The 11,843-nt window shown below is 35.5% G+C and overlaps 1 protein-coding gene across 1 annotated transcript; it reads left to right on the top strand.

Annotated features, from left to right (window-relative positions):
- The first annotated feature begins 3,304 nt into the window (after positions 1–3,304).
- Positions 3,305–9,966, top strand: LOC110790696 (probable LRR receptor-like serine/threonine-protein kinase At5g45780). The gene is made up of 11 exons (XM_021995473.2): positions 3,305–3,660; positions 3,872–4,007; positions 4,112–4,183; positions 5,298–5,441; positions 5,520–5,591; positions 5,673–5,732; positions 7,774–7,847; positions 7,930–8,082; positions 8,171–8,509; positions 8,954–9,345; positions 9,455–9,966. The coding sequence occupies exons 1-11, from the start codon at positions 3,570–3,572 to the stop codon at positions 9,788–9,790; spliced, it is 1,869 nt and encodes a 622-aa protein (XP_021851165.1). The 5' UTR covers positions 3,305–3,569; the 3' UTR covers positions 9,791–9,966.
- Positions 9,967–11,843: the final 1,877 nt, after the last annotated feature.

Raw genomic sequence — 11,843 nt, 5'->3', positions numbered from 1 at the left:
AGTTGGCACCCATGCATTACGATTGGGAGACACCCTGTACATTTTTGCTTGAAAAAGATGTTATATTAACCTCCAGTCTTGAGAGAAAAGTGTTGGAAGACTCTCACTACTTGAAATATAGTGAGGCCTAAGATTCCAACGAGTAAGACGCCTACAATGCGTAGCGTCCTCTACATGGATAATAGACCACTTGATCCTTCACCATATCTAACTGGACGACTTCCCTACTACCTTTTGAAACCCTTCCTACTATAAAGGGAGAACCATCATTGCGAAGAACTAGTAGAAGGAACGATATCCACCAGCCTAACAAAAGTCGGGAAAGAAGGTGCAATGTTGTTCAACTCACATTCGGCCACAAATCCAAAAATATTGGCCCACGAATTAGGTGTCAATTGGGTTAAACCAATGTCGTATCCTTTTAAAACATCAAGGACAAAAGGATGGAGATGATACCTAAGCGCTAGCCTAAATGTCACAGTATAGACTACAACCTCGCCAGGGGGCAGATGGTCCACTGGCTTTGCGTAGATAGATACCTCAAGTTGAAGCCACGTGGTAAGAGAAGGAATTATGAAAAATTGCGTCCGCTCTCGGCTAAATACCGGAACCATTTTCCACTAGGGAAGATTTCAGACGACATAAGACCTGTGTCTCTTCTCCCAAGAACCATGGGAAGAGGTCGTCTAGCCACGTCGCTATCCGGAGAGCTTGGAGAATCATCCTTGAAGTCCTCTCTCGAAATGGGAGTGATACGTGCCACACTCTTTCGTCTCCTTTGAGGACGAGGAATCCTTTCACTTTCTTGACCCCGAGAAAAATCAGTTTCTCGTCTCTCCGAAGAGCGAGGGAGATTCGAAAAAGGAGGACGAACCTCCCTAGGCGTCCCCCACACACCTACATTGGCAGTTTATTTTGTTCGGGCCATAACCTCCTACATAAGGGAACATGACGTTTGACTTAAAAGAACAGGAAGACAACGACGGCCTCGCAAATAAGAAGCAACTGAGGGATGCTTCCATGATACACTACGCCACCCCCAAGGTTTGAAAGCAAGGAAGCACAAGAATATAAAAAAAAACGTAAAATAAACAAATAAACAATGTTAGAAGAATACATGTGAAAGATAAAAAAGTAGGAAAACAGCTGATCCTGGCAACCAGAAAAAGGAATGATCCCAGACAAGTAAAAATCAAGCAGAAGCTGAAGAACACACGAAGAACACTTCGAACTTTGACAAAACGCAAGAACTCTCTGAAAATCTCTCTAGCTCTCTCGATGGATCACATGAAAATGAAAAAGAAAAATGAACTCTGAACCCGATTTATAAGAAAATCTAGGGCCTAGTCAAAGCAGCACGTAGCACATACACCCATACAAAGGTCAAAGTAATGAATCAAGAAAAATTCACTGAAGAGAGACCCACACGACATATTTCTTGAGGGGAAAATGACGTGGCATAAAAATACTTGTCCACCATGGACCAACCACAACACGACACGTGGCACCAACATCGCGAATGTATCATGTGTTCCACGAAATTAGCAAGGATCGCACAACGGAATCATAAGCCAATGCTAAAAGTCCAATGATAAAAGGCCCACTAAGCCCTCTACTAAATACCTAACAAGGACACACGTCCCTTCAAAAGTAGTTAGATAAACAGATAGCTAGGTTTTGGGAATAAATCCCCAACACCCTATCCCTATAAATAGTCCAATTCCCAAGGTGAAAAGGCATTCAATTACATTCTTACCTACCTTAACTATTCTGCTCTACCTTATCTCTAAAAATACTTTCTCTCTCTAGCAAATACTTACTTAAGCATCGGAGGGAATATTCCTACGGGGATATTCTTGTTTTGCAGGTTGTGAGAAGATCGTGCCAACGCATATCTGATACCTCTGTGGAAGTGGTGACACATCAACACCGACAAAAAACCCCACATCAAAAGGTAGTTTTTTCTCAAATTGTTATTTTTGATTTATTATTGTACTTTATAGGTTCTTGTTACGATTTATGGAATGATAATACATAATCTATAATCAGATAGTATATTATAATATTCGTTTTCACTTCAAAAAAGCCATTGTCATCTTCCTCAACCTTGGCGATAAACAAATCAAATTCAGAAAAGGATCCAACCGAAGCAGTTGTTGAAGAACAAAACATCCCATATATAGTTCTCTTCTACACTTTCTTCCACCTAGTAAATTGCAGCAACGGAAACTGATTTAGAAAATGTATATTAAATTTAATAATTCGATTGCGCATTTCATAAAACATCTTATATGCATTACAAAGGGATGTTTATCTTATAAAAGATCCAGTTTATCATGTCGAATAAAAATATAAAATATCCGATTTATCAGGTTTATTAAATAATGGTTGTATTCCACCAATTTATTTATGTAAAAGAGGATGAAGCTAGGAAGATGAGAAATGCGCTCTACAAAACTATTTTTTCTTAATTTTTTTGTTGAACAATAATGATAAAGCTTCTTTGTTTAACAATGGCAGAAAATGGAAGGAGGTGAAGAAATGTGAAATGTCAATTAAAATTTTACTTGGCACTTAAGAGCATCTTTAATGGTAAGCAAATTGGTAAGTTGCTTTCTCATTTGCCACGTCAGATTTTCAAGGTACTATTTTTTTCATGTGTTTTTTGCTCCAATGGTTAGCAAGTTTCTTGAATTTTTTTAACCATTTTTTAATTTATTTTTATTATTAAATTCACATGTTTATCAAATAAACAATTTTTTTTCCGTTCTTTTTTTCCCAAGCTAATTAGCTAGTATAACTAATTTGCTTAACTTGACTAGTACGTTGCTCATATGTACCCTAATGGTTGGCTAGTAGCTAGAAAATTTATGAAAATTGCAAGCTAGTCCCTATATATAACCATTGAAGATGTTCTAATAAGGGAAGACCAATTTGGCAAAACAAGTCCCACTCAATTGTGTACAATGGTGCTATTTGCTGAAAAAAATCCCCGCACATTTATGTGTTTTCATTGCCCAATTTCTCTTTCATTTTTTAGTGGGATTAATAAATTTGCCAAAAAAAATTTAATAGTGTACAAGATGCCCTTACACACGATGTTTGCTTCAAGCCTTTTCCAATTTTTTAAGTATCCATTTACTAAGTAAACTGCAAGGCATAGGGAGTAACACGAAGGAGAGAATACCAAATGCCAATAACTAATGTAGGACCCTTGTTCTCCACTCTACCAGATTCTTAGACAAATTTGTCACTTATCATTCAAATCTCGAGACAAATTTGTCTTTGTTTTTGTGCTAATTTTCAAACCTCAAATCCGAGGACAATACACACAACACGCCCTTTTGTTTCGTTTACTTACTCCTTTCAATATCAACTTCTAACTAAATACTCTGGCACCTTTTATCTTTAGAAAGTTCCCCTTTTCTCTGGCAATAACTTTCCTTAGAATATCCAGAACTCCCATTTTTGAACACTACACTCTCAGTCTCACACAAGATCTACCAGCATTTTCTTCCCATTTTTAGCGAATAATTTATTAAGGTACATTTTATGATTATTTTCTGGCCATGATTCTATTTTTGGCTATAATTTTGTGCTTTTTTGATGTTGTTGGAGCTGCTGATAGTCTTCTTTCTCCAAAGGGTGTCAACTATGAAGGTTTGCTTCCAAACACCATTTAATTTAATCCCCTTTTTCTCTGAAATTTCTGTTGTTTTTAATTTCTTTTTTTTTTGGATATTTTTAAATGTATGAACTATGAAGCTTAGCTTCAATCACCACTCTTTATTTGATTGAATAATATTATAATGATTTTTTTTTTTTTTTTGTGATTTATTTGAATGTTTTTTTATTCGGGGTCACATTTTAGTGGCTGCATTGATGTTAGTGAAGAACAAGATGAGGGATGAAAAGTTACATGTTCTTGATGGGTGGGATATAAATTCAGTTGATCCTTGCACTTGGTATTTGGTTGCTTGTTCTGCTGAGGGTTTTGTTATCTCTCTGTAAGTTGGATTATTTCCTATTTTGCAATACTATTAATTTTTGGAAAAAGAAATTGTATTGTTTATGCTTGATTTAGTAATTATTGATTTTGGGTGTATTTCAGGGATATGGCTAGTAAGGGGTTGTCAGGAACCCTATCCTCTAGTATTGGAAATTTGACTCACCTTCGCTCACTGTAAGGTTCCTTGTTATTCTATTCGTCTTATTCGATGCCTTTTATGTCTTACTCCCTCCGTCCCATAATTATCTTCCTGTTTGACCAAAATTACGGATTTTAAGAAAAGTGGAATATAGTACATGAAAAAGTGGAATAAAGTACAAATGATGATTGAGTTGTATGGAAAAGTGGAATAAAGTACATGTGAAAGAGAATATAATACATGGGAAAAGTGGAATATAATACATGTGTGGGGTCTTCAATTCAATTTTAATTAATATAGTACATGAGAAAGTGGGGACCTTAGTAGCCAAAATTGGAAACAGGAAGATAATTTTGGTACGCTCGTTTAGGAAAGCATGAAGATAATTTTGGGACGGAGGGAGTATGTGATTGTGGAGCTGTTGTTGTTTCTTAGATGTTTGTCTTTCATGAAAGATTCTGCATTTGCTTTATTCTTGGATGAGAATTGTTTGTGTTTTTCACATTGCTGCAGTTGTTTGGAAATCTACTATTGATAAGCAAAAATGCATTAAATTAGACTAGCTGAAGCACTAGTGCGAGGTTGGGGGTTTGTAAAAAATGGTGGAAGGTCACGATGAACGAGAAAATGTAGAGTTTAATGATCCATCGATCTCTGGGACTACAGTTATAGTCTTATAGAGATGCATTACCCTGCAACTCGAATAACAGCTATCCTTTCCATGATTAGTACCTTGTATGAAAAACCCTAAAATTACTATCCGCTCTACCAATTATATCATAAGTGGAAACGAGTAAATGAGGGAAGACAATGTTTTCCAATCTTCCCCACGAGTATATCTTACTTGCAAGCGTGCTGTAGCTTTGAATTATTATTTGCAAATCATATTGTTCCAAAGCATTTTAACCTGCACCGGACTTTTAATTGATTATGATATATTAAACCTTGAGGCAATTAGAATGCCTATTAATATGAAAAGAAATACAATTTCTTGTAACAAATGTAACATGAAGAAGTGTTAAATACTATTCATGCTTGCTGAATTTTTAAAGACCGAGTCAGGGGTAATTTCCTGGGCTAGTCATGTCTTGAAATAGAAGCATGCATCTGGTTGGAAAAAATTAATCTAACTACATTGCGTCTTTACAGTTCAATGCAGAACAATCAATTATCTGGCCCAATTCCAGATGAAATTGGAAAACTGCAAGAACTTCAAACTTTAGACCTCTCAGGTAACCAGTTTAGTGGTGAGATTCCTGACTCGATTGGTTACCTCAGCCATCTAAGTTACCTGTAAGTATAGCTTTGAAGTTTTGTTTTTTGACATTTCCTCTAATGTGACCTTTGACATGATTCTTGTGCTCCCTACAGAAAACTAAACCGAAATAAATTGTATGGACAGATTCCTGAACGTGTTGCAAATCTTACAGGTCTTTCATTCTTGTATGTCTCCTGTTACTTATTTTCTTTTTTAATCTTCTGCCTGTTTAGCGCTGGCTCTAAAATAAAAATTTACAATGTTAGGGATTTGTCATTTAACAATCTTACCGGTCCCACGCCAAGAATACTAGCGAAAGCATACAGGTGACCTTTCTACTGCTAGCACTTTTTAATTTTGTCCACTGTAAAACTGTTTTCTGATGGTTTTTGTTTTTTCATGTGCGCTTCATTGATCAGTGGCATTTTCTCTTGGAAACTTACAGAAATTTGTGGGTTAATGCCTTTTTCTAACTATATAACCTTTACTAAATCTTTTATATGATTGGTAAAAATGCAAAACACTGATAACTGATGATCATATGCTGATCTATCTGCTCAGAGATTAAGGCATGAAGATAAATAGATAATATGTATAGGCATATATTCAGGTGCGGAACATCGCGGGGAGGGGGGGTTCAGAAGCCTTCCCCCCCCCCCCCCCCCCCCAAGTTCCAAACAAGTTTAAAAATATTTTAAAATTTGAAAATATGTAAAATTTCTTACTTCGTCCCCCCTAAGTAGGTATAATTTAGTTTTGCCCCCCTAGTATAAACTCTGTTTCCGCCTCTGCATATATTACTGCAGATATTAATTTACAGTAAGGTCTGATTGTGGTTCAGACTTCGAAGACTTCGACTCAAGGCACGCTAAAAAAGGCTAAAGACCTGATTTGCGTCACGTTGCAATAGGATTGTCCAAATGAGTTTGCGATACAAAAAGTATACCCATATATATGTGTACTAAAGAATTCAAATATAGAGTATCAAGAGAATAAAGAATCTTAAACCGTGTAGACTATGGCGTTGGGTGAATTTGTGCAGAGAAAAATTTACCTTTTCTTAGGATTGTCATACCCCTGTATGAGAACTTGCATTTATCTTCATTGAATCATGACCGTTATTCTTCTATTGGCCACAATCAAATTTCCAAAAATATGAAGTTAACTTATATAGTTATAGACAGTTATCTGTCAGCTCTTTTCATGAGTTAAAAAAATATATTAAATACTTCGTAATTAGTAACCTAGATAATGAAACTGTTAAACTGAAAATTGTCTTAACATGTGTAATTTATTTGGGTGATGATAAAGGTCGCAGTGTCGGAGTTTAATTGGAACATATGGGCGCCACGTAGGCTATGCGTCATCAGAATATTTTTACTATCAATGCAATATTTTTATTATGAAAATATTAAATAAGGTAGTCGATATAAAGAAGGAAACAAATTAGAATATTAAGATTTTCCTACTTTTTTTTTTGTAATATGTATAATAGGTTATATAAGTTAACTATTTTAGTTTCCAATTTAAATCATGACACATAAACATGTCATGTCATCATTGTGACACAATTTAAAGGTCGCATGTTGCGACCTTTATTATTTTCAATTTATTTAGAGATGGCAAATTTTCAGCTGTTGTTGATCTAACTTCTACATTCCTACTTTGTAAGACTAATGGATATTGTATGTGGCTTTAAGAAACAATGACATTTGATGTTTAGATATCACATAAATTTAATTCCTATAGGAAGTTGTAATTCAAGGGAAATTACTTTCCTTGTTAAATTCATGGGAATTTCCTTAATTTGTTTGGTTGACAACATGGAAATTAGAAATTCCCATGAATTTTGATTGACCAAGGGGGAGCTAGGTAATTAACTTCCCATGTTTTGTAGGAATTCCAACTTCCCATTAATCCCAACTTCCTCAATTTTTACTATATTATGTAACCAAACAACTACACTATCTATAAATTCCCATGAATTTCCACTTTCCCTGTTTTTAATTGTCAACCAAACAACCCCTTAGTCTTTGGTTATTACCTGGGGACCTCAACTTTAAGCAATATTTAGGGAAAAAAAGATTATCAGAAGGTTAAGAAACAAAAAAAGAAGCATGTCAGCAGATACCACCGACGCAGCCACAGTGCCACTGGAGCTTCTTTCTATTCTTCTTATATCTTCTTAATATATGCGTTCTCATAGAGGTGGTCATAAACACTTCATATTCAATTATTAATTGTTAAATTACAGTTTATGTTACACAGCAATAAGCCGGCCTATAAACTGATCTCTTATGCTACTAAGTACTAACTTGTTCTAGCTTTATCGACGAGTAATGATTGATAAATTGCATATGTGTGTAGTGTAACAGGGAATACATATCTTTGCTCTTCATCATTTCCACAAGTTTGCATGGATGGGGATAAACCTGTAAAAGGTATCTCTCCCTCTCTCCCTCTCTCTGCCAGTTGCACTAATGTGAAGAAATTGATTTACATGTATTACCTATTCAATTTCAGACACAAGTCACACAACTATTACAAAAATAAGTCATCACCGTCGATGGGAAGTCCCAGTAGCTGTTGGGGTTGGCTGCACATTTGTGGTTTCTATATTGCTGATAATTGGATGGGTTCACTACTACAAATCCCATCTTCTCATGACATCATATGGTACTCTTTGAAGCTAATCTTTTTTCCCTTATATTTGAGTCCTTATATGGACAATATGGTGAGAGTCTCTGATTATTGGAATATGCAGTGCAGCAGGACTATGAATTCAGTATTGGTCATGTGAAGAGGTTCTCGTTTCGTGAACTTCAAACAGCTACAGGAAACTTCAATCCCAAAAACATACTGGGAAAAGGTGGTTTTGGAGTTGTCTATAAAGGTTGTCTCCCAAACAAGACTATGATAGCAGTTAAAAGGCTGAAAGACCCAAGTTTCACCGGTGAAGTACAGTTTCAAACAGAAGTAGAGATCATTGGTTTAGCTCTACATCGAAATCTTCTACGTCTATATGGATTTTGTATGACACCTAATGAAAGATTGCTCGTGTATCCTTACATGCCAAATGGGAGTGTTGCAGATCGGTTGAGAGGTTGGTATTTACATCCTTATTTTTAGCATCTTTATTTATGATCAACTTTTTTGTTTTTAAAGATTTAGCAACTACTGTTCAAATCACCATTACTTCCTTGTATGGGGAAAATGTCAAGAGGTTCTTCTATACATATCAATTCAAACTGCGTATTAACAACTAGCTAATTTGCTTCTGAATAGTCAATACCTTTCTTGCATGGACTCAGGTACAAGTATCGAACACGAATAGTTATCCAAGTGTTGGAATCCCCTTGCTTTCTGAAAATATACATGCTTTGGGCTCATACTTAGGTTGTCAATTATCCAACATGAAAATGCATATGAAATGAGTGCAAAATGTTTTGGAGCTTGAAGTATGCTCTTACAAGTTAAAAAGTCTCTGTGATAGATGTTGATTTGCTTCCGCATAATGATGTACTTTTTTTATATGATTGGTTTACAGACCCATGTGGGGATAGACCTACTTTAGATTGGAGAAAGCGGTTGCATATTGCTCAGGGGGCTGCCCGTGGACTCTTGTACTTACATGAGCAGTGTAATCCAAAGATTATTCATAGGGATGTGAAAGCTGCTAATATCTTACTTGATGAGAGTTTCGAAGGTGTTGTGGGAGATTTTGGCCTCGCAAAGCTCTTAGACAGGAGGGATTCTCATGTTACTACTGCTGTACGTGGTACTCTTGGTCATATTGCCCCTGAGTATCTTTCAACTGGGCAATCCTCAGATAAAACTGATGTCTTTGGATTCGGTATTCTACTTTTGGAACTCGTTACAGGGCAAAAAACAGTAGATACTGGCAAAGGTCAGGCTCAAAAGGGAATGATGTTTGAATGGGTAGGTGTACAGTTAGTTTCATTATCTAGGTTACTAATTATGAAGTATTAAAATATATTAATGAGAGTAACTTTTGTGTTATTCTCACTTCCTGCCCACTTTTCTACAGGTGAAGTCATTGTATGAAGAAAAGAAGCTGGACATGCTTGTAGATAGAGATCTGAAGAGCAGTTTCAATATAGACGAGTTGGAGAAGACGGTGGAATTGGCTCTTCGGTGTACTCAAGCTAACCCTACCCTGAGGCCAAAAATGTCGGAAGTTCTTAAAATTTTAGAAGGTATTGCTGCCGGGCAGTCTGTGGACTCTGTAAACGGGGATGAATTGCATGCCAGAAGCTCTCTTCCTGAGGAAAGATCTTGTGCTAGTTTCTCTAGGCAATACAGTGATGTTCACGAGGAACACTCCTTTGTATTCGAAGATATCGAGTTATCTGGTCCAAGATGATTTCATGTTATAAGTATTACATGAAGGCGGTCCAAATTAAAGATGTTTGTAAATTACTTCCTTGTCACTAACTAGCCTACATTTGATCCCCGATTTTTGCGAGTAAGTAAATTCCAATATCAGATATGTTTTACTCTCTCCGTATGTTAAAAAGTGATATAGTTTGACCGACATTAGTTTTAATAGAGTAAGTTGAATTTATTAAAATAAGATGAAAGTAAGGTGTGTGTGAATTATGTATTATAGTAAAAGGATGATGTGAGTAAGTGTAGAGACCACAAGAAAGAGAGAAATATTAATATAATAATTGAAAGTGGAGACCAAAAAACATGTTAAAAAAGAAAAGTGTATCTCTTTTTAAAATATGTCAGTTTAAAGAAAGTGTATCTCTTTTTAAAATACACAGGGAGTACAAAATACATCTCAGCTAACAAAACGACAAAATAGGTTAAAGAAAAACACTAAAGGACAAAACACAAAACACAAAAATCAAATTGTGCTTTTTATGCGAAAAATGGCGTTTGTAAGTGGAAAATGGCGTTTCTTTTTTGAAAAATTGTGTTTGTTTTTTAAGATGGCGTTTGTTTTTTTAAAATTGGTGTTTGTTTTTTTAAAAATGGTGCTTGTTTTTTTTTCCTATTTTGTCGTTTTGAGGCTGAGATGTATTTTGTAATACATATCTGATATTGGCCTCGTCGTTCTCGATTTTTGCAAGGGGTTCAGTTAAAAAGCACCATCGTTATTAGTGGCATTCACGATCTACCGATCTATGTAATAAACTTTAAGAAAAATTTACCTGAATAATCCCAACTTTCACTCGTCTGTCTAAAATGATCCCAATTTTTGAGGGGATTTTCTCAAAATAAGGCAAACTATCTGTTTTCTTGCCTACACTAATCCATTTTAGGTGTATAATATGTTGAAAATTAATAGTTCGGATTATTTTCAAAAGCTACCCTCTAAAGTTGAGATTATACTAAAATAATTCAAAGTTGAGATCATTTTGAGAATACTGGTGAAAGTTGGGATTATTCATGTCAATTTTTCCTAAATTTAATTTTTCCACCATGCACAAAGTAGGTTGCGTTTAAGTTTTATTTCAGATAGGTTTCAATCCGATCTAATAAGTTTATACTTTTGGAATCAGGTTCAAGTACGGCCCATTTAAGTTCAATAATGAGTTATATTAATTTAAGTACTATCAGGATCAATAAATTCCAATAAGGCCAATTCAAATAACTTCAGTTTAGATAATTCCAGATATTTTAGGCAAGGACATGCACCCTAACAAGTAGTTTCTTAAATGTTTGTACTTCCTCCATTCTCTTTTAGTTGCAACCTTTCTTTTTTTGTCAACTTTATCTACATGACTTTACCAAATAACCCTCAACCGTATTCGATAACCCACCTTTCCTCCTAATTATATTAGAAAAAAGGGGGCATCATAAATCACTACCTATCAACTTACATCCCAAAAATTGGTTTTGAATGGTAATAGTTGCAACTAAAACCAAACAAAGGAAGTATTGAATATTCACTTAATTAATCAAAGCTCTTTGGCTTTGTGTTTCCATTGTTAATACGGGTCTGGCCGTACCCGTCAACAAGACAGAGTAGTCTTATTAAGTGATTAAGTCTCTCATATTTTATCAATGAGGAACATTCACATGTGTTATTTGGGAATACTATACTTCAACACTCCACGTACCTTACATGTGAGGTCCATTTAAATTCTGTCACGAGTGATGTTGTAATAATGGTCATCCTTATAACATCCAGAGATATTTTTCGATGTCAGAGTTAACCTGAACAAATAAACAGATGATCATAGCCTATGATCCATCCGAGCACGGCCATGCATTTTAAAGTTTCTAGCTCTCCGAGTGGCCTTGTACGACTTTTGGCATCTCATCCCAATTTGTGGAAGGACAAACCCAATCTTAAAATCTTGAAGTTAGACTTTGTTTGATTGGTGGTTACTGATCGTTTCCGTTATAGTCTCCTCTTACGGTGCGACGGTTGACAACGTAAAAGTAAGAAGTTCTCAAACAAG

The sequence above is a fragment of the Spinacia oleracea genome, chromosome 5 (assembly GCF_020520425.1).
Source record: "Spinacia oleracea cultivar Varoflay chromosome 5, BTI_SOV_V1, whole genome shotgun sequence".
Classification (NCBI taxonomy): Eukaryota; Viridiplantae; Streptophyta; class Magnoliopsida; order Caryophyllales; family Amaranthaceae; genus Spinacia; species Spinacia oleracea.
The sequence above is the reverse complement of the archived record's forward strand: the minus strand, read 5'-3'. Positions and strand labels throughout refer to the sequence as shown.